This window comes from Arthrobotrys flagrans (genome assembly GCF_004000055.1).
Source record: "Arthrobotrys flagrans strain CBS H-5679 chromosome Unknown unitig_8, whole genome shotgun sequence".
In the NCBI taxonomy this organism is placed as follows: Eukaryota; Fungi; Ascomycota; class Orbiliomycetes; order Orbiliales; family Orbiliaceae; genus Arthrobotrys; species Arthrobotrys flagrans.
This window is the reverse complement of record NW_027137553.1, coordinates 761,354-783,209: the sequence shown is the minus strand read 5'-3', so window position 1 is coordinate 783,209 and position 21,856 is coordinate 761,354. Positions and strand designations below refer to the sequence as shown.

General features: G+C 46.1%; 7 protein-coding genes across 7 annotated transcripts; 6 read left to right on the top strand and 1 right to left on the bottom strand.

Annotated features, from left to right (window-relative positions):
* Positions 1-1,970: 1,970 nt before the first annotated feature.
* DFL_006728 (uncharacterized protein) lies at positions 1,971-2,828 on the top strand (the record flags this gene model as incomplete). The annotated part of the gene is made up of 1 exon (XM_067636201.1): positions 1,971-2,828. The coding sequence occupies one exon, from the start codon at positions 1,971-1,973 to the stop codon at positions 2,826-2,828; it is 858 nt and encodes a 285-aa protein (XP_067487842.1).
* A 2,767-nt stretch (positions 2,829-5,595) lies between these two features.
* On the top strand, positions 5,596-9,246 carry DFL_006727 (uncharacterized protein; the record flags this gene model as incomplete). The annotated part of the gene is made up of 4 exons (XM_067636200.1): positions 5,596-6,868; positions 6,936-8,458; positions 8,516-8,731; positions 8,794-9,246. The coding sequence occupies 4 exons, from the start codon at positions 5,596-5,598 to the stop codon at positions 9,244-9,246; spliced, it is 3,465 nt and encodes a 1,154-aa protein (XP_067487841.1).
* A 2,051-nt stretch (positions 9,247-11,297) lies between these two features.
* On the top strand, positions 11,298-12,026 carry DFL_006726 (uncharacterized protein; the record flags this gene model as incomplete). Its single annotated transcript, XM_067636199.1, has 1 exon — positions 11,298-12,026. The coding sequence occupies one exon, from the start codon at positions 11,298-11,300 to the stop codon at positions 12,024-12,026; it is 729 nt and encodes a 242-aa protein (XP_067487840.1).
* Positions 12,027-13,366: 1,340 nt separating this feature from the next.
* Positions 13,367-14,366, top strand: DFL_006725 (uncharacterized protein; the record flags this gene model as incomplete). The annotated part of the gene is made up of 4 exons (XM_067636198.1): positions 13,367-13,527; positions 13,598-13,758; positions 13,860-14,131; positions 14,199-14,366. The coding sequence occupies 4 exons, from the start codon at positions 13,367-13,369 to the stop codon at positions 14,364-14,366; spliced, it is 762 nt and encodes a 253-aa protein (XP_067487839.1).
* Positions 14,367-14,989: 623 nt separating this feature from the next.
* On the bottom strand, positions 14,990-15,790 carry DFL_006724 (uncharacterized protein; the record flags this gene model as incomplete). Its single annotated transcript, XM_067636197.1, has 1 exon — positions 14,990-15,790. The coding sequence occupies one exon, from the start codon at positions 15,788-15,790 to the stop codon at positions 14,990-14,992; it is 801 nt and encodes a 266-aa protein (XP_067487838.1).
* Positions 15,791-18,500: 2,710 nt separating this feature from the next.
* DFL_006723 (uncharacterized protein) lies at positions 18,501-19,866 on the top strand (the record flags this gene model as incomplete). The annotated part of the gene is made up of 3 exons (XM_067636196.1): positions 18,501-18,938; positions 19,029-19,457; positions 19,525-19,866. The coding sequence occupies 3 exons, from the start codon at positions 18,501-18,503 to the stop codon at positions 19,864-19,866; spliced, it is 1,209 nt and encodes a 402-aa protein (XP_067487837.1).
* Positions 19,867-20,507: 641 nt separating this feature from the next.
* Positions 20,508-21,745, top strand: DFL_006722 (uncharacterized protein; the record flags this gene model as incomplete). The annotated part of the gene is made up of 3 exons (XM_067636195.1): positions 20,508-20,938; positions 21,005-21,122; positions 21,179-21,745. The coding sequence occupies 3 exons, from the start codon at positions 20,508-20,510 to the stop codon at positions 21,743-21,745; spliced, it is 1,116 nt and encodes a 371-aa protein (XP_067487836.1).
* Positions 21,746-21,856: the final 111 nt, after the last annotated feature.

The window sequence follows — 21,856 nt, the reverse complement described above, 5'->3', positions numbered from 1 at the left end:
GTCTTGTTTCCCTCTCTTCAAAAGTAAGGGGGTCTTGTTTGTTAGGAAGACTGATAACATAACCAGAACGACTGCTAGCCCGTGGTCGCCTTCTTCCGAATATCCAACAAAGTTCTAGATGACAAAAATATGACGAGCCATAATTGCGTTAGGGACAATCACAAGCAATCAAGTGCTATCGCGATCGAGTCGACTGCGGCAGGTATTAGATTACTAACGTTATACAGAACGTTTCGGGCAATGGATTTGAATTCAAATCCTGGGATATGTTGGGCCTGTTCTCAAGGATCATGGTTCTCGGCTTGTGCCCTGCTTGCGAGCCCCACGACCGTTTGTAATCTTTTTTATTTATTTTCAAAATCACCAATCCAACGTGGCAGGGCGGATTATTCCTCCTTGAAATTGCATCAGCGATCGATTGTCGGACGACAGGACAGCACAGTCCACATACAAGCTCGTGAACTCGTAAGGTGCACATTCCACCGCAGAAAACAATTGTTGCTGAACCTCTTGGCCACCGAAACTCAAACTTTTCCTTGTTGACCAATTGCATAAATCGCATAATATGTTAACAATCTCGTACCAGGAAGTTTAGTAGTTAGTCTGAATAATACACCCCCGTGATTCATCAAAGTCCTGTTTGCGCTGTAGTGGAATGATATTCTACTAAGCCTTCGAGGGAGGCTTATAGTATCATGTGTTGGGGTTTTCAGCTGGATATGGTTAACCACAAACTTCTTAATTTCAATTTCTTCATCAATATTTCATTCCCTGGTCGAAAGCCTCCTAACATAACGCAAGCTGAGTTGTTAGTTACAGCTATGGTCAAATCTCCGCTCTTATATGCAAAAGAGTGGGCTCGTATTACTATACGCCTGTCCGGCATGCCCGGGCGCCACGGGCTCCACGTAGTTTTCAGGCACAGTAACGATTCTATACGCGTAAAGATGGGCGAGCATCGCCAGGCGCAGGAATTAATGTTGCGTAGGCTGGGCTGTCCGCAGTTTCGTTGTCGACTCTGCTTTGGTTTGAACCTCATTTCCGAAGGTAGCGGCTAAGCTCGCCACATCAAAAGGAGCACCGGGAGGTGAGGGATCCGAAGAGGAGGCGGTGCGGCAATAAGTCAGTGACGGGTCAAAGGGAGTTAAGAGGGTGAAGTTCGGTGCCAGCCGAAGCAAGCAAGCGGTTTGGATGCAGGCACAGCTACAACGTCTAAAGCCTTGAAAGACAATCGCCGCCGGCTGCCTGCAACCACGTCTCGTGCCAGCGCGAGGTCATGTTCAGGTGTTAACCGTGCTAAAAAGTCAGGCACTTGGTAGACAGTCAGGCGCTGACTCGCCGATAACTTCCATCAGAGCAAGATTCTTTGGTGGCACGCTGCTGCAGACAAACAAAAAAAAAAAAAATGAGAGAGAGAGGTCTCATGCTGACCGAAAGCAAGCTTGGCTGGGGTTTGGAACGGGAAATTGAGAATGGTGGTTGGATCGCACGGGAAGCGACCGCGCTGTTGAACGGAAACGAATGGGGAGGCTGTGTGGCCACTACACCTTTTCAAAACAAGCAGCTTGATTCCTCGAGGGAATTAACGATGAAGCTCGAGGCCGCAGCAAGCGAAAATTCTGCTTTTGTCCTGATTCAAATTGACCAGTTCAGACCGAGCGATTGCTGGTGTACAGTACGGTACCTAGCTTGCCTGGGAGTGGCCGCAGCAGAGGGGCCATGGGTGGAGGTGCCGGGTTGGTTTGTGTGGTTTGTAATGGGGAATTTGCCTTTGCATAGCCGCTGTGGGCAGACATCCACCTTGAGACCGTAATGTATATAATAAATCCATCCTCCCAGAACTTTCCTCGAAACAAACAATCAATACTACTATCATTATCACCGGATACTAAACCTCAAAGTCTTCAAAGATAATATCTTCCTCTTCGATATCCTCATACTTACTTGAGTAGTGACATACAATCTTCACCATGGCTTCCAACACATCTGTTCCAGAGCCCGCCAGCCCAACATCGCCAACTTGTATGGCCGGTACCTTCAGATTATACGATCCAGCCACCTCGAAACCATCCTCGAAACCATCCTCCAAGCGGTCTTCTCGCTCGAACCTCTCGATCGATCTCTCCTCCATTCCACCTCTCATGACTCCATCTCCTCCCACGAACACCCTCCTAATTACAAACCTTAAAGATGCCGATATCTTCCGTGCGGACCATCTCCAGGGCCTCCGAGATGTTATCGCCTCCTCAGCTACTCTCGCCTCCTGGGCTCCTCTAAAGTCCTTTGCTCGTATCGTCTGCTCATTCTACTCCGAAGAAGATGCTATCAAAGTTCGTGGCGAGCTGGACGGCGAATTCCTGATGGGGCACCGAATGAAAATATATTTCGGGACCCACACACCCGTTACACCCCCAACAGACCAACATCTCCAAGCTCCGGAATCACAAAAGTTGTTCTTTATCTCCCCACCTCCAAGTCCACCAGTTGGTTGGGAATTGCGAAATGAAGAGCCACCAAATACCCTCGTTATGCCAGAAGATTTAGCTTCTGCGCTATCGAAACTTAGCTGGAATACTGCAGCTCAAGGCACTGCTTCACCAGTTGATGGACAAGATGGGTCTTCTGCTACAGAACCAGCTATCCGCCGACAGAGATCTGGTAGCTCCACGGTCCTGTTCGAGCCTAGCAATAAGGATGGAATGACAGTTCCCGGTGTTACTATTGACGACTTCTCAGACGACGAAGGAGCTGCCAGTCCAGTCGATAAATCTTCAATTGGAGTCACACATACCGCCAGGCCACCAATTGAAACTATTCACGACGCTTAAAATGGAAATATTTCACACTGATATAATGGCGAATATCTGATTGTTTTATGTTTCACCGGCGTTTTACTATCCTTAGGAGTCAAATGGTGGGCTATCCGGTTTTTTTTTTTCTTTCGATTTTACTGGCATGTCTTTTTTTTACTTCTCTTGAAGCTCTATATTATTCGGCTGGTGTAATGGGCTGCAGCGGTGACGAATATTATTTCCTAGATTGCTCTAGTGTTTTGGTTTAACACTCTGTTTCTTTGCTTGGCAATAATCCTTCTTCAAGCCGATTCGGTTGGCTGAGATTTTTTTCTATGCTGGCTACCGATGATTTGTTTCGACTTTCTTTTATACTCCGATGCGAAATAAAAAGCTGTATTATATTTCCGATTGTATATACAATACCATCTGGCCTCGAGACCACAATACTATATGAGAAGTTGAGATCTATCAATCTACTTCAATCTAAACTAGTACCCTTGCGTGAAATCGGATAGACCATAGATTGCGGAGGTATAGTATCAGCCACCAAGTTCCGACAAGAAAGATGTTACTAGAGCTCAACAGCGGCTCCAAACTCCGGGCCATAAAATTTTTTTAACCCTTTCTGCCTAGCTCCGAAAGCGCTCAATCGACAATCTGTCCAAGCCGAGACCAAGAAAGCATCGACCTGCCTCCTTTGGTATCTCGTCTTCTCGTGGATTAGTTTTTCGTAGAGGGAATTTTTGTGTTAGGTAGACGGTCCGAGTGGCTGTGTCTTTATGCTTGCTTGCTTCCCAACTGGCGTGGGGTCTGGAGCTTGTGGAATGAAACGTTATGCATTTGATGCTCGGGTGTGAGAGAAACAAATATCGCCACTACGATGCACGGGTGGGTTGATATGGATTGGGATATTGGTTCCTGAGTAGAGACTGAGGGATTGGGCTTCTTCTTCCATACGTCTTTGGTCTTCAAAGTCGACTCTTTGGAAATAGTCTGATTACAAGACTACCTAGGTACCCCCGTTTTCGAGACCGGTGCTCTGTACGGTTGGTCTTCTTTGAACAACGCATCTAGATCCAAAATACAACAGGTCCACTGCACGCTTGAGTCTCGAGCCTGGGAACCGATCTAATGGGTAGTCTCGAGGCCAGTCTAGTGTTTTAAGCTAGGCTATCTTACAATTACACATAACGAGCTGTGCTTGGTTCTGGCCCCAGAGTAACCTTCATCGGTGTGGACAGAAATGAAAATTATAGTGAGTTGAAGGTTGATCCCAGAATCTGCTCGGCCGCATTTACACAAGGCCTCCTGGAACCCCCAGGTCCCTTCTCCTTCTTGATTTCATCTCCTTCATCTCCTTCTTTCATCTCCTTCTACCACCGTCTATTCTCATTTCAGCTATATGAAAAGACTGTATCAGCAGCCTATGATGTCATATCGCCTTCGGCGACGGGGAATACAACAGAATATACATATCGGCATACCTTCATCCCGAGTCTCAAGACGCGTAACTCTCTTTAACCAAAATCAGAATCCGTCTTAGTCTCGACCCCCCTTGCACAAGAAGGGTCCCCGAGACTAGATCCATTTAGAGCTTACGCCCACTATACTCGGCGTGTCGTACATCATCATTCTCCTTCGGCTACGTATATCTTGCCATCAGAAACATCAAACCACCACTTACGACTGGAGCTGGTCGAGGATGCCTCTATGACAGCGAGCACCTACACATCAAAGTTTCAAAGGTTTTTGCAATGAATCCGGTAATTATACGAATCTCTTGGATTCGAGGCTACGACTTTCCCATGTTGGAAATACTTTCAGATATACATTACACGTCGTACACGAATCGGGTGAGTGATGACGTCCAATCCTACAGCAAAGTGATATGAGACTACATACGAACTATAGAAACAAGCATACGACACGTCGTACATACGTCTGGCTTCCCGGCATGATTCGACCTGACACATATTACCACCAACACTAGCTGGTGAAATCGCCCGATGAAAGAGGAGGTGAACTATTAAAGGCGCCTACTTCCACAATATAGTCTTCTAGCGCACGCTCGTAAGCAAGTTGTTAAGGAAGCTACACAAGCTGTAGAAGATCACGTTGAACACGGAGAGACTACCTGTATCCATTCGATCACTGTGTTGATCCTAATTACAGGAATCAAGGGTACTCTCGGGTTCTTCTGAAGGACTCCTGTCAAAGAATGAAGAATGCATTCCTCCAGGTAATACCTGCGATATCTAGCTACCGGCACTGAATTCAATACTCATACTTATGCATACGTATACCCTTCAATGCTAATTTGTAGTATTTTCTGCGCTGGAAAATAATTGAATTCAAATATCTGACTTCGCGAAATTTAATTTAACATTAAGTCTTCTATGAATATTTCTTTCCATAACGTGTATATTATCGGAGCTCTTTGTTAGGCCTATGGGTATTTCTTGCTCGAAGTCACCAATATTAGCGCCACACAGTGAGAAGATGCTGACTAAGCTGCCGCATGGTTGAAGCGTTGTGTGACGACGGACCTCCAAAGTTTGCGAATCAGAAATTTTATAGACGGCAATCAGCAACCTCACAAAGTTCCCAATATCTTAGCTCACGCGGAATACTTGAGGCAAGGACACATGCCTCATCGCTCTTCCATCGTTGACTCCGACCTCTAGCGCCGAGACCCCAGATAACATCTTCTTTTCTTTACCAGCTTCTGGGGTGAAAGCGCCAACGTCTCAGGCAAATCGAATTCCCTTCTCGCCGCAAATAGAAAAAAAAAGTCGCCCGGATGCAAGTTGCAACTAAACGGGCGCTGAATACGGTGCTACGAAACTCAAGGACTTCAACAAGCTTACTTCGTCGCTCTGCAACTTCTCGAGTACCGAATAGTTCGGCATATGTTTGTTATCGATGCAGTTATCTACATTTATCTGCTAGGCTACGGACGCAGGTGCCTTCGGCTGGTTCGGAGACCGCCGCGACTGCTGAGTCGAGAACATCGTCGAAGGACGTTGAAACAGGCTCGCAAGCGTCTACACCACCGTCGCGAGCGAATGACGAGTCTACAGCTGCAGACGACACACAGTCCGTATCCGATGCTGAAGTTTCGATCCCTTCTGAAGTCCTATCAACTATAAGACCTACAACAACTACGGGTGGCGAACCGTCAGATCCTGAACAACCCGATAAGCGACCTTCGACGCGGTCTTCGACCACAAAGTTAAAGTCTACGAGGAAATCTACACGTCCGAAGGAGGAGCCGTTACCTAAAATCGACTTGCCGGAGTGGTTTCTGGAACGGGCGGTTTTCCTACCCGAGGAATTGGCGGTTAGGGAGTCGAAGTTGGATGTGGCAGATCGGTATGGAAGCGAGGTGCATTTGGATGAAGATGGGAGTAGTGCCAGTAGAGACGGAAAGAGTAGTGGTGGTAGTGGAGAGGGATCTAGTGGTGGGCCGGGTAAAGAAACAGATGTGGAGATAGAGCTGTTGGAAGCAGGACGAAAAGCTGAAGCTGCTGCAAGTCACGAAGCTCCTCTACTGACGGAAGAGGAAACCGCAGAGGCAGACAAAATAGTCGACAATGCAGATACTGAATCGAAGTCTCCTGAAACTCCAGAACCTGAATCGCCATCCTCGTCCTCTACCCCGCCATCTGACCCCGCTTCAGACCCCGCAACTACCCCTCCAAACGCTAGTTCCGAAACTCCACCAACATCTGACATCCCTAGACCTGAAATTGCTTTCTTCACGCCATCCCTTATCCTTGACACCAAATACGGTCTCTCGCCTGCCGTGTGGTCTGAAATATGGTCGACTGTTAAGGCTACACTTACCCTTCCAAAGCCGGTCTTCAACCAAGCAAAGGTCGCAAGAACAGTTGATTGTATCTTGCTATTTCCCCAAACACCTGAGACCAATGGTACATACTTTCTGGATGCCATATCGGAAGATTTGGCACGGCAGTTAGGGGCTACGTTGATACGGATTGACGCTGAAGATGTCGCCGAGATAGCTGGAGATTATGTTGAGACTTCGGCCATCGGAAAGGCTCCTATCACTGGTAACTTTTACTCCATCACTAAGGCGCCATTGAAATCTATAGATAAACTAATAAATATAATTTTCAGTGCCCACGCCTCTGCCATCGGCTGAACTTCGCACCCTTGGTTATGATGCTCAATTCATCCATCCCAACAATCGTCCCCGAACAGAGGAGGAGGAAGAGGTAGAGGAAGAGGTAGAGGAAGTAGAGGAAACTGAAGCGGCCGAAGGCGACGAGAACTCTCCTGCCGACTTTGATGACTCGTCCCGGTCGTTCAGGAGCGACACCCCGAACTTCATGGGTATCCCGATATCGTTCTTTCGCAAAATCACAATTCCCGGCGGAACTATCAGTCTTACAGCTGGCATTTCTAGTAGGGAACCAGAGGATGCGATGCCTGCGCAGTCCTTTGGATTTCCGATTGGGTCACCGCCAAGTGGTGGAGCCATAGATGTTCATCCGAGGTTACAGGCGGTATTGGAGCTAATGCTCGACTCGGGGATTAAGAAACGGGAGGGGATAGAGAAGACACCGAAAACTTCTACTACGTCAGATTCAGAAACTCAAACGGCACCGCCAAATCGGACGATCGTACAGGTTAGAGATTTCAAGGAATTGCAGTCGGTGCCCGAGGGGAAAACCTTCCTCAAGATCCTACGGAAATTAGTCTACGAACGGCGTCTAGAAGGCCGGGAGATCATGATTTTGGGTAACAGCGCGACCGTGAGTCACGGATTGGACTTGAATTCTTCGTATTTGACGGTACTTCAGGGATCCCCCAATTCTGCCGCTTCGATAGGAATACTAGAACGTACGATTGTGGTTCCTCCGCAACCGTGGGACGCCACACGATATCTCTTAGAACGAGATCGAAAGGCACGGATACGTGAGATCAATATGCGACATCTTAAAGCTATGATCACACGTAGAAGTGGAGACGAAGGTCAGGCCGTCATGTTGGAGGTTCCGAAGGATTGGCATTTTGAGAATCTACCTAAAGTAGAGAACACCAGTGATTGGATATGGGATTTGGACGCGGTACATCGGTTGACCCTGACGATTTTGGGGAGTGTGCCCGGACCCGGGGAGAAGGAGGTTGGACCGAGGGTCATCGGACCTGGGGATGTGGCTAGTGCAATTCAAGTTATCAGGAGGAGTGATAAAGCTAAAGTTGCATGGTCGACCGCTGAGGTGAAGTATGCTGAAGAAAGGGAAGCCGCTGAGGAAGAAGAGCCGTCACCGGAGGAAGAAAGAGCTGCAAAGCTTAGGAAGTTGAAGGGGAAGTGCAATAAGCATGAGAAGAGGCTGTTGGGCGGGGTGATTGATCCGACTAGTATTTCGACCGGATTTGATCAAGTTCGCGCTGCAGTAGAGACGGTGGATGCATTGAAGACGCTGACGAGCTTGAGTCTTTTGAGACCGGAGGCATTTTCGTATGGCGTTCTCGCGCAAGATAAGATTCCAGGTGTGCTTCTTTATGGGCCACCGGGAACAGGGAAAACGTTGTTAGCGAAGGCGGTAGCGAAAGAGAGCGGAGCGGCGGTGTTGGAGGTCAGTGGTAGTGAGGTTTACGATATGTATGTCGGCGAGGGCGAGAAGAACGTCAAGGTATTTTTATTTCCTGACTGAGATAGAAGAGGCATATGACTAACTGGTCGGGCGCAGGCAATCTTCAGTTTGGCAAAGAAGTTGAGCCCATGCGTGGTATTTATCGATGAGGCAGACGCAATCTTTGGAGCTCGAACGGCACACCATCAGCGGACCTCACACCGGGAGCTTATAAATCAGTTTCTGAAAGAGTGGGACGGGATGGCCAAGATGTCGGCATTTATCATGGTGGCGACGAATCGGCCGTTTGACCTCGACGATGCGGTTTTGAGGGTAGGTTTGCAAACAATTTATACTGGTTTTCTTACAATACAATATGCTAATGGATTCTATAGCGTCTACCTCGGAGAATCTTGATTGACTTGCCAACCATGAAAGACCGTCTTGCGATTTTGAACATTCACTTGAACGGAGAAACCCTGGATGCTGATGTCGACTTGAAATCCATCGCCTCGGATGAACGAACAAACCTCTACTCCGGCTCAGACCTTAAAAACGTCGCTGTTGCCGCCGCCCTCGCAGCAGTTAAAGAGGAGGACATTGTGTTCAAAGAAACCGGCGCATATCCCGAGAAACGAATACTGAAAGCTAAGCACTTTGAACAAGCACTCGGCGAGATCAGTGCCAGTATCTCAGATGATATGGGAACTCTTGGGATGATTAGGAAGTTTGATGAGAAGTATGGAGATCGGAAGGGTAGGAAGAAGAAGGTTAATAGATGGGGTTTTGGAGGGGTTGTTGGAGAGGAGAGTGTGAAGGAGAAGGGGACGGGAAGGGTAAGGAATTAGGTACTGTATTAGACAGTATAGATAGTATAGATATTGATATCGCGACCCTGGAGATGCTGTCTTGGGATGGCTGACTTTCTCTTTTCTTTTCTTTTCTTTCCTTGGTATCTTTTCTTTTTTATAATTGTATATACGTAGATTTGGGGCTATGACAAGCCGTGTATATGGCCATGTACTATTTAATTTCCTTTTCCTTTCTTTTGTTGAAGATTGTATTATTAGAGGCCTTATTGATGCTGCGAACAATACGATGTGAGAATGTCGGTCGAATACTATACTTTATATATCCTGTACCGGAGCCATCGATGAATGCAATTGTCAGCTACCTAAGTAGGTAACTGGACTTATAGTTAAGTCTCCAGGCCAGGCGTCGTCAGTCTCGAGACTGAAGCGTCGCCTGCTAGGTATGCTAGGTACAAAATTCAAAACCCAACATGCTAGATTGGATCCAGCTTGATAGATCACGGTTAAAGCCATAATCGGGTCGAATTCTTTTCGTGGTTCTTGAGTGAGTACATTGATGAGAAAAAAAAAAATTTTGTTTCCTATAAATTTATCAGTTGACTCACAAGCCCTACCCAACCCTCGCGGCATCTGTATTCGTTGTCATTCTTTTCCTAAATTAATTACTGGTAAAGACTATCGGATGTATAAATTTATATTGAAACACCACATTTATGGGATTATTATTATTATTGTTGTTGTTTCCTTTTTGAAAACTTATTTTTTAGAACTTTGTTAGGAGACGCTCTCCTACTATCAGAAGTATATGAAGCTATAATACTGATGAAGTACAAGTTTGGTACCGTGGCCTAGTTGGCCACTAGTATTTTGCACTTTCTGACACCTAGACCCGTGGAGTGAGTTATCCAAAATACCACACGACAACAAACTTCCTAGAAAGGAAGGCCTGAGAACACGACTGCCGAGTTTTCACGGTAGGACGTCCTCCGCCCGACTTCATGTATATTAGATGTGTTCTATATAGCTACCCTCCAGTGATGACTTGGATCAGCACTAGATAAAATGTCGAGCTACAGTCTACTACCCCACATAAAATACCAACTCGTAAATTGCCGTGCGTTGAGTGTTCTCGAATCTAACCTCTATCAAAATTTTAAAACTGTGTTCAAACTTCATTCTAATTCTTTTATTTAGTTATTTACTTGCTCAAAGCTCGTAGCGGCTCGTATCTTATCAACATCTATCGACATGGACCCTCCTAACTTCCACCCTCTAACAGAGAACGAAGTACAGCACTTAAACCAAGCAAAAAGAGAACGGTTCCTAGCAGCAGATGCAGAAACCAAACAGGAATGGGCTTTAGAATTGCGCAACCACGTCGCCAGCCTTCCTGCAGCGCCCTCTCCTACCTTGATACCTCTCACGAACTTTCGGCTTACCACGCCCCAACCCCCATACAGCAGCCTCAACCGCAGAGTCCCGTAACGATCCCGCCGGAACCCACGTCGATAAGATACGAGCCGCAACGGGCTTTGAGTAAGTAAATGACTGGATAGATGAATTAGAACGAAGTCTGAACATAGTTCTCAGAACTCTGGCAGAAGATAGATTCGAGAATACTCAACGCATAATAATTTACGAGTTGGTATTTTATATAAGGTAGTACCTGTGTGGAGCACCCGACATGTTCGAAGGGAAACCTAACACTATTCAGACATTCTTGCACCAGATACGGGTGGTATCTAACCGAACCAAACTGCCCCATGTTGTCAGAATCTTGTGTGTTCTGTTGATTGCTCTTGTTAGATTACATGCGATGGAGCCATAACTGCAACAACACTAATAACGCTAATAACAACGTCATGTGACCATAGTTCTGACACTAGTCGATACCAAAAACATCACAAAAAGGACCTCGGTCATCTATGCTTAAGCAAAAATCCCCCTCTCCCGCCCCTAGTTTTCGAGTCGGGAACAGATTATAGGACTTCCCAAGCTCTAATATAATCCTCAAAAAGCCTTCCAGAAAAATACCAGACTACAAACCGGGACAAGGCCTTTTCGGTCGTAAAAGCTCCCCAGTCATCATGACCCCGACTCCCGAAAAAGATGCACAAACCGTCACCGAATTGCTAGCTAACAAGCTACCCGCAGAGCTGGTATCTGATATACTAGACTACGCCGAGTACTTTGGACATGAAGTCATCGGTATTAGCGAACGAAGAGGATTCGTTAGATCACGATGGACAAGTGCTCGTGCCGAATCAGAAGAAGGACATGGATGCAAGGATATAAAGCTCCACTTAGTCGCCCAAATACCGGATTTCATGGCATTGAGGAAAGATACAGCTGGGAAAGGTGGTCTGGGAGGTGGAAGACCTGGGAGGGTTAGGAAAATTGTGTTTAGATTGAGGTGTAGGGATCAAGGATGGAGTAATCATCCGGAAATCGATGGGACTTATCAATGGGGTAGAAGTCGGATTGATGTTGAGGTTTGGAGAAAGCATGAGGGGGTAGGCCTAGATGATGATTATGATGGAAAAGGAGGGATGTATAGAGTGTGTGCGAGTTTGTTGCAGAGGAATAAAGTGGCTGTGACAGATGTGTTGGAGTATGAGATCTCTTGGAGGTGGGATGAAGATAAACCCCAGGATGATACTGCCAATGTTGATGAGGTCGGGAGACACGAGAAGAATGGCCAATTTGTGAGGGAACTAAAGGGAGGCGATGAGATTAGAATTTTCATCAAGGCTTTTTATACTGGGTGGGAGTGTATAATCGAACGGTGTGAAGTCGAGTGCTGGTGGGCTGTTTAGCTGCTCCCTTTGCTTGATATTCCTTTACTGCCATATATTCTTCTTTATTCATGACTGGAAATTCTTCCGGAGCAAGAGCCCTGTTTGTTGGTTCCTATTGTATGTCCTTTCGCTTTTTCCGTTCACAGGAGATCCTAGTTTTCCCGACAAGCCGTTTGTCACCTATTATCATTCTAATATCTCCAAATCTACTAAGTATGCTTGTTGGATGGTTTGCACAATTATTTTATAGGTGCATGGGCGTGAAAAAGAGTGGAAATACAGGTGTAGCAATGCGGTGGTGACAGTGGGGGTTGCTGTATTTGATGTGTGCGTCTTTCTGTGAGATAATAGAAGCGTATGAACGGCGTATTTTATACTGCAGTCCCAATTCAACTTCCAACTTAAAAAGGTTTCCTTCCCTAACTAAATTATACTTCTAGCTTTTCAAGGCCTTCTATCTAGCATCGGCAGTTAGAGTATAGCAAAGAAGTAATAGGATAACAGTTGGCCCTACTATCAACTGTATATCTGGTACTCGAGAATGCCAAGGCAGGGCAAGATAGGTTGCAATAGGCTATCTTAGACAGTCCACCTGGGTCATACCTAGGGCTCTGTAGAGCAGACCTATATTAGTGGCTATCCTGTACAAACAACCTATAATTACCGACTTATCATTCATATTGATCAAAAATATAGATGGGCTTAAATTGCCGCACAACAAAGAAAATACACTTAATAAAAATCTGACCCTTTTTTGACTGGTGCTATGGTAATGCGAAATATCGCCAACCATGTCTTTACCCTGAGCTCGTGAGTCCAGAAGTCCTATATTGGATACTGTTCTCCTTAAGTCCGCGTGACTATTCAGAGGTCTCACTGGGTTAACTGCACGCAGCAAGACCTATTCGTCGATCTTTCGGGGGCATTTTTTTCTGCGGCTGGCTGATTGTGTAGTTATCGTATTATATATATTATGTAGGCTTGTCTTTTAGGCTGGTGCTTGACGTTAAGAGCTTGGATACGGATACGAGAATATATATATGCAGTTAGTTCGAAAAGTCTTGCACACACACCCTGCTACCCGTGTGTGGCTTCCCCAATCGACTTGCGCAAAGAAAGCCACAAATCTCGATTTTGTATGTAAACATGCGAAAAGGACCAGTAGGGGGGCGTGCAAGACTATACCCGCCTGATCTACGAAGTGTAATCCATTGTTCTAGTCACATGACAACGGATCAGTCCCTGATCGCCCGGTTGACGCGACATTTTGAGATATATCTCTATATATATCTTACCGAGAACCACAGACAATCGCAACCACCAACCAAGCCATCAGAAATCCCACAAACTTAGACACAATGTCAAAGCCATCGTCATTTGTATCCTCGAAGAAGACAGTTCAGAAGACTATCTCATCGGGGCAACCTCTATTCCTCCAGTTCGATGAGATAGACAAGTCATTAGCCAACAAATTCATCAGCTTCTTTTCTACCGGGAAGTGGGAAAGGAGGCGTCTACGGTATTTTCTCTGAATCAATCTCATCTCATGCTCCAATTTGAAAATGAAACTAATGAAATTGAGCTTATAGAATATCATATAATAGTTATCTCCGACAACTTAGCATCCAAATGCCTGACCACATACACGAATGCACCGGCGATTTCGTAATGTATCTTTGGAGGAACTGGGAAAATACGCAAATTCTATCTCCAGATGTAGCAGACTTGTTTTGTCGGCACCCCAGTCCAAGTAAGTACCTTACTAAGCGCCCACCGCTACATGGCTTCGCATAAGCTATTGGCGGGTTACGAGATCAGGGGGGGCTCAATTGCTGACGGAGTATTGTTTAGCGATCCGCGGTTTTGTGGGCAGATACACGGAATCCTCAAAAGAACCTGACTTCTTTTTAGCCCCACTCGGAGCACCTTTTCCCTCTATTGCTTTTGAGACTGGGTTTTCGGAATTAGGTGAAAATTTGATCAGAGATAAAGATCTGTGGATTCAGGGAAGCGGTGGGGCCACGAAAGTGGTCATTCTAATAAATATAATGCGTCGTCCGAATACCGACCACGGATACGAGGCCTCCCTCGAGGTTTGGAGGACAACCGATTGCCAGAAAGTAGTACGTATTTTAAACCTTTTCATGTTCTATGCAATTGAATCAAGGTCTTACTAATACACTGGCGTAGGTCGTGTTCCCGGAGCTTCTAGATGAGGGGGATCCAGTAATTACTCTTGGTGACCTTTGGGGAGGACGTTCTGTACCAACAGGATATGACGAGAAACAAGAACTCCCGCTTTCGCGACGAGACCTCAGAATTTCCCTGCTCAAGGCCATAGAGACCTCCATTGGATGAATCAAAGCTAGCCTCGATTATGCTTGCTTTTAATGACTTTCACTGGCTGGATTTTCACGTTGCTCTATACGGCTGGCTTCTTGCCAGTTGACTAGTTTTATACAACTGGCCTTTTATTAGTTGATTGGTTTTATACGGCTGGCCTTTTACCAGTTGATTGGTTTTATACGGCTGATTTTTGTCAGTTGAATTTTTTTTTCAGGGCTGGTTTAAGCCAGTTGATTCGGTGGTTGGTTGTATGTACACGCAGTTCAATTTAGACCAATCACTGAAACTATTGTCTCTGGGCCCTCGACTGTGACAACCGCAACCATTAATTGCGGAACACTAAATCCCCTCGCCGGAATTGTTTTCAAATCTTCGAGCACCACTCATACAGCCGTGGGATGCAGTATCCACCTTCCTGAAATATCTAGTATTAAAGTACTACAGGATATCTTAACACGTATGCAAGCAATTAGGAAACTCAGCCGGGAAATCAACTGGCAAAAGCCAGCCGTATAGTATGGGTCAGCTAGCAAAAGCTAGCGTATAGAAGGAGTCAACTGGCAAAAGCCAGCCGTATAGAATTATGCATAAACTAAATTTGCATAAGCCAGCCACAGATTGGGGGGAAACACCCTTTATGCTTTGAAGATTTTCCTAAACTTCTCTTTAATACCACCTTTCTGCTTCCCACCTCCCCGGTCGTTAGGATCTGACTCGGCCTCCTCCTTTTTGTCTGGCGCTTCTTCCTTCTTTTCTGGCTCGTCGTCGCCAGTTTCCTCCAAAATATTTCCATCTCTTCGGCCTTCTAGATCCGCTAGCCGCGCTAGCAGTACGTTTTGGTTGCGTTCGATCCTAGTATTCTGAAGGCCAATCAACTGATTGACCATCCTTTCATGTTCCAGCCTTATGTTAAGTCGCTGTTCGAGTATGTCCAATCGTTTCCCAACTATATCCTTCGCTTGGTTTTCTGTTTCGATTCCTAACTCCGCACGGTCGCCAACATCGTCTGGGTTATCATCTTGTTGATTTTTAACGCTCTCGACCTGCTCGCTATCGATCGTATCGATAACGTATTCCATCGCCTCTCTCTCTTCCTCAGATGGCATGAGGTAATGGTAGTGGCGGTGGTGGTGTTCGATAGCGCCCATCATAGCTGGGAGATGTTTGTGGGGATAATAATCAGGTTCCATAGCGACTTCGTCATTGTAGTGCTCGGGTTGGATATTGACCTGCTGGGCGAATTCGTTGTCTGTGATTGTGACTGTGGGAAAAAGAGGGGGGTTATTGAGCGTAGGAGGTCGGGCGGGAGCTCTAGTACCTCGACAAGCCCTTATTGATACCTCCCTCGGTGGAGGCTGACCGTATTGCTGGACATATCTGGCATTTTGCCTCTGGCGTCTGTTCTTCTTATGCTTCGGGCGTATTGGCTGTTCCATCCTGAACACGAAGTCAACAATGCAGATGGCGAAGAATGGAAGTCATTGGATGAATAGCGGTGATATCGATATGGTCTCCAGAGCTATAGAGGGGGCTCAAGGACTTGAGCAGGCGTGTTGTCTTCCTCAATCCATCATGGGGAAATAATGAGAGCCCTGGAGGGTGCCGTATAGAGATATACGCTATTTCCTAAGCTGCCGTATTATTTGATTGCGAGACCTCGTCCTTTCAGACAGTGGACACTACCCTCGAGGAGGAAAAAAAGAATAGACTCTATGGCAGGACTGAACACTCAATTGGATATTGAAAAAAAGGATCAATTTCAATCAATACTGCCGTTGTGGTGTGAGATACGGAGCTCGCATTGGTCTCGGAGACCAGCCCAACAAAATAGCTCGTATTCAAAACTATGACCAAAGGCCACAAGCCTGTCTACAGCACACCTACTAACTAACAAGCTAGCACCAGCGAGTGGGATTGGTATTAAGAACTAATGTACATTAGACTAGCCAAGCTGTTGCTCCTACCAGCTACTACTGCAATCAAGTTGGATCTGATTCGAAGAACTTGGAACTGACAGGTTAGAGCCTAAATCACGATGTCTCTACAATCTATTTACTTGTTCACATATGCACATTTGCATATTCGGGCATTTTTGATATCATATCTAATATTAGCGACCAATAACTCTACACCTACCGGTGTTGTAAACGGGAATGTCGCCAATTCAGCTGGCTCGAGGCTCGCGAAGAAGAGTTACATCCCTCCTTTCAGTCGGGCAAAGAGTCATTTCGCAAAACGGTTCTCAGTGTTCTCAGCGGATATCTGCCTCGAAGATTGAAGAGATCTGCGTATGACCTAATGTGATCAGATCAGATCATCCGATTAGATCCAATCTACAATATATTAGCGGTATAACATTATTATTAATATATTATTACTTATATCATTTGCAGTTGACAGATTTGGGTGTTTCACTAACATTATCTATTGTTACTATGTCACACTATATCACTATTGGGACCCTCCGTCGAAGTCGCAACTTGGACTCGTATTGAGGCTTCTGTTGTATATCTTGTATAATTAATTGATGACGACCCTCCCATATTTTCTTATTTCTTACATAGGTGCCAGCATGCTTAGGAAGTCCCCGAGGGAATAAAATAGATATTGTCTTAAATAATCTCGTGGCATAATCTTGCCCTAGAAGGTTCTGAGTTGTGCGGTTGCATGATATTTATCACGTTACTACACTATCAAATATTTATAGTGTTCAGATAGTACTATAAAAAAAACTATAAACATCTCCATGCATCTCCGAATGCATAAGCGTGGTTGAGACGGTTGAGACCCTGTGATAAGATTGTAGGTGCAGCACCTACGCGCTTGTGCATACATTATAAGGCACCTACTGCACAACGCAAATGAGAGATAGAACCATTATGAATAGGAGAATAGATAGCATTATATAACCACCAAGGCAAAAAAATCTAATATTTTGTTACAACAAGTCAATAATATTTTTAAGAAGGAGAAAATACATTTTAAATTGGGGTTTCACGAGCCCTAAAATGACCTAGGTAGCTTCTGTAAATCACCACCGGAACAATCTCCAACACAGTGTTTAGAAGTACATCCTGCGCGCGAAGAATGAGGGCAAGAGAAACACGAAATATTAATGGTTTACCCGCCGTGGACGTCCGTCGCATGCGGCTGACCCATATGAATGTCACCTTATAATTATCCCTAACCTGGTTCATTAACTAGTCTCCCGCTACCTCTCAAAAAAAGCTTGGATCCGAGCCTGCATGGACCCATTTCCGTCCTTCGCCAGGCCTATATTTGGCACCGCGAAGTCGACCGAGCAAAATACGAATATTACCCAGCGAAGTAGCTACCATTTCTCACGTCAGATCGGATATCTCCAGGATTTTGCCTACGTGAGCATTTATATCTTTACGACCAACTGCGAAATCATTAGAATGAAGATGGTTGGCGGTTTCTTTTGGAGGGTTAATCTCTACCGATTGATACCAATAGTCTCGAGCCTGAAAGATATGCAATATCAAAACGCATACCGGTTCTGACACCATCTGAGAATACCAAGCTTTTTTGGATCATGGATTCGGGATCTCATTCTGGAACGGCTGCGAATGGAATTTCTTCCTTCGGCAAGGACGAGGGCTTGCTGGGGGCACCTGTAGCCTGGTTGAAACCAGTCCAGACCGGGGGTGCTGATGCTTTTGGCGCATGCAGAGTAGCATTCAGTTCTTTGGCTTCGGCCGCCTTTACTTGCCTGATTGTGTGCCGATTCTGTTATATATTATTAGCATCCTGCCCCCTTCTCCTTCTTTTTCTCTCTCTAGAATTTCAACGTTCGTTACATTTGTATTTTTTTTAGTCTCTCGTGTTTATGGTATTGACGATAGTAGTTGTTTGGCGGTGTTTCAAGCTGAGAACAGAATAAGACAAGACACGACAAAACAGAAGGAAAGAGAGGATTCCGCGAACGGCGGCAATACAACAGGCTGGTTAAACACGAAGGAGCATTCCTTGGGCTTCAAAGATCTCTAATACAAATTACAAAAATTACCACAGTCTTTCTCCCGATTAACAATACTTATTCAGCTTCCTCTCACTGAGGCGTCCGACATTTCGTAGCGAGTTGACCTAGTGTAACCACCCCACGAGGGGGTTTCCCGACAAACAATGCACTTCTCACTCCCATCCACCGTCTCAACGACATCGTCCTCTCCCCAGCTCTCCGAAAAATGGGCCCCCAAATCTACATCTCCGGCTTCCTCCCGGACAGGATATTTCACCCACGTACTTAAACGCCGTAGGCGAGTTCTATACCTCCTCATCGTAGGTGTGTTCTTCACACTCGCCTACCTCCGATGGAACGAAAATGATTACGCATCTCATCAGGCAGCTATGACGAAGGGTGCTACACCGTCGGTAGTGTTAGTTGTGGCTTTGGATAAGAATACGCTGTCGCCGGCGTACTCGAAAAGGATATTGGAGAATCGAAAACGGTATGCTGAGAAGTGGGGATATGAGGTTTTCGCACGGGATTTGGGAGATTATGAGGCGGGGAATGAGTATCAGTTTAAAGATGGAGCTGGGAAGATAAGACATTATTCTAAGGTAATTTTCTTCTCCTCTATTCACTGACTTTACAGTGGCTATCTGTCGATAATGGTAGCATGTGCTAATTGTTCAATAATGGCATCGTAGAGTTATAATAAATTGCCAATCATCCGAGAGGCGATGAGTAATTACCCCTACACCAAGACCTTCTGGTTTCTCTCATCCGACTCGTTAATCATCAACATGGGCCTGGATCTCGAGACACATATTCTATCCAAGAATCGCCTGGGTAACCTCATGCTGCGCGACCACGCTGTTATCCCACCGGAATCGATTATAAAGACGTTCAAAAGCCAAAATGCAGATGATATCCAGCTTATTATCACGCAGGACACGAAGAGTGTTAAGAGCGATAGCTTTATTATCAGGCGACGAAAGGATGAGATGGGATGGGGAAAGAAGAAGCACAGAGGTGGAAAGAAGGGGGCGACTATGTTTGGGTATTACTTGCTGGATTTGTGGTTTGATCCATTGTATAGGTTTTACCACTTCAAGGAAGGCGAGACGAGTGCTCTGGTAGGCTTATGTTTACGTTTTGAGAATAGTCTATTTGACGTCGGGAGCTGGGCTAATAGATGGATAGGAACATCTGATTCAATGGCATCCGACGGTTCTGGCTAAATTAGCTATCATTCCGCAAAGGGTTATGCTTTCTTACCCCGTCGCCGCCGGTGGAAACAGTCCCGCCAATAAGAAGAAAGGCGATAAGGACGCGAAACCAAAGAATGAGGGCGAAGAGGTTAGAGCCAAATATGCCGGCACAGGGTTCGAATCTGGAGACTTTGTGGTGCACTTTGAGAAGTGCGGAGATGTGGAGAAGAATAAGGCTTGTATGAAGGAATTTGAGCGGTATTGGAAGATGACGGAGAAATATAAAAGGCCGGAGAAAAAGGCCGGCAAGGACAAAGGGAAGCCTGTGACATGAGTTCACGCTTACCATATCATATCATATCATACCATATCATATGATATTACTAATAGTGGTTTTTGGAGCAGGTACATATTGATAACGTTTGGAGTCCTCTGTTTTTTCTTGTTTTTGTTTTTTCTCAGTTTGAATTTGGCGAACTGTTCTATATTTTCGACATCTTGGGATGCACTGTAATAACCGTCTAATGCATATACGCCTTCACATACCCGATTTCTCTTTTTCTTAGCTTCGTGATGTTTCTTATAGAATCCATCGGGAAGGTCGGTAGCAGGGGAAATGTGGCACCCTGAATTGTGGCTGAAACGGTCAGACGAGACTTCTTCTTTGGTTCCCACGCTATACATGTGCGACTGCTGTCCAATTCAAATCATCTCCGCGTCTTCGTCCTACACCATCATCACAATCCTCGTCCTCCAATGCGCTAATTCACGCAGCCTCCCGTCTCGCATAATCCTTTCTTCCATTCCGTGGCTTCAACCCAAGAAAATCCCAAGAAAGGGGAAGAAGAAAATTCTCCCGAAAAGCCACGCCACAGGCTCAACGGCTGCCGTTGAGAAGTCAAGTTCCCCAGAAAAGTCCCCGCAAAATCCGCCTCGGAAACCTTGAACGAGGGGAACCAGAACTTCCCGCCGTAAATGGCAACCCGGATCAACCTTCCGCCCCTAACCCGGGCTATCATCGTCGTCGAGCTCTGCCTGTCGCTCATCGCCGGCGCCCTCCGCTACAGCGCTTGGGTCTCCCGTGCCGCTGCAAACAACAATGCTGCACCGCTCGGTTCCCCTCCGCCGGAATTCCTGGCTTCGACGCGGATTCAGTATCTCACTGTCGTTCCGGCGCTCAGCATAATATACCCGTGGACTCTTGTGACGGCATCGTTTGTGGAGGCGAATATCTTTACCCTAGTTATTACCCTTGCTACTTTCTTTTATGGAGGGAAGTACCTGGAGAGAGCGTGGGGAGGAAGGGAATTTGCGAAGTTCTTGGGTGTCGTGTGTGTCGTTAGCAATGTGGTCGCGCTGGGGATCTATGTGATCTGGTATGCTGTGACAGGCAATATCGAAAGGAAGTAAGTCGATGGGATTATCAATTGGTTGTGAAGAAAGGAAGGAATCAAATGCTAACGGGTCTATAGCTTCACATCTATCTGTGGTGGTGTCGCTTTCCAAGCTGGATTCTTGGTAGCGTTCAAGCAGTTGGTTCCAGAGCATACCGTCACACTCTTCAAAGGTCTCATCAAGATGCGAGTCAAGGTAAGCTATCTCATCGAGATACCCTCCAAAGCACACCTACTAACTACTAGCTCCAGCACTTCCCGGCCCTCTTCCTCCTCTTCACCTTCATCTCCGGCCTAATAATCGGCACCGACGTCGCCGCCATCCTCGCAATAAACGGCTTCTTCGCCTCATGGATCTACCTCCGCTTCTTCAAGAAACAATACGTCGACCTCTCGGCCTCCCAGCCAACCTCCCTCCGCGGTGACGCCTCAGAAACATTCGCATTCGCTCATTTCTTCCCGGATAGAATGTACCCGTTTATTTCACCCATTACAAACACGGTTTATACGGCTTGTGTGGCAATGAAGCTTTGTACTCCCTTCTCGGATGAAGATGTACAAGCTGGGAATCATAGGGTTGTGGCGCAGAGTACTGCTGGTGTTGGGGGATTTGCGGGGATTTTGGGCCCCCCTGGTGGAAGGTTGTCGGCCGCTAGACAGGAAGCGGAGAGGAGGAGGGCATTGGCTTTGAAGGTTTTGGATCAGAGGTTACAGGCTGCCACTACGGTTGGGGGTAGGAGTGGTGGGGAAGTATTAGGAGGTACGAGCTTTACGCCGGAAGAAGGGGAAGGTGGTGGGAGGGGTGCTGGACAGTCGTAGTTTATTATGATTGACGGGGAAAGTGGAGGAAGCATCTTCTATGGTGTTTTGAGTTTTACTTTTTCATCTTCTTTTGGGAACCCTTTATACCTTTCTCTCTCGCTTTTTTAT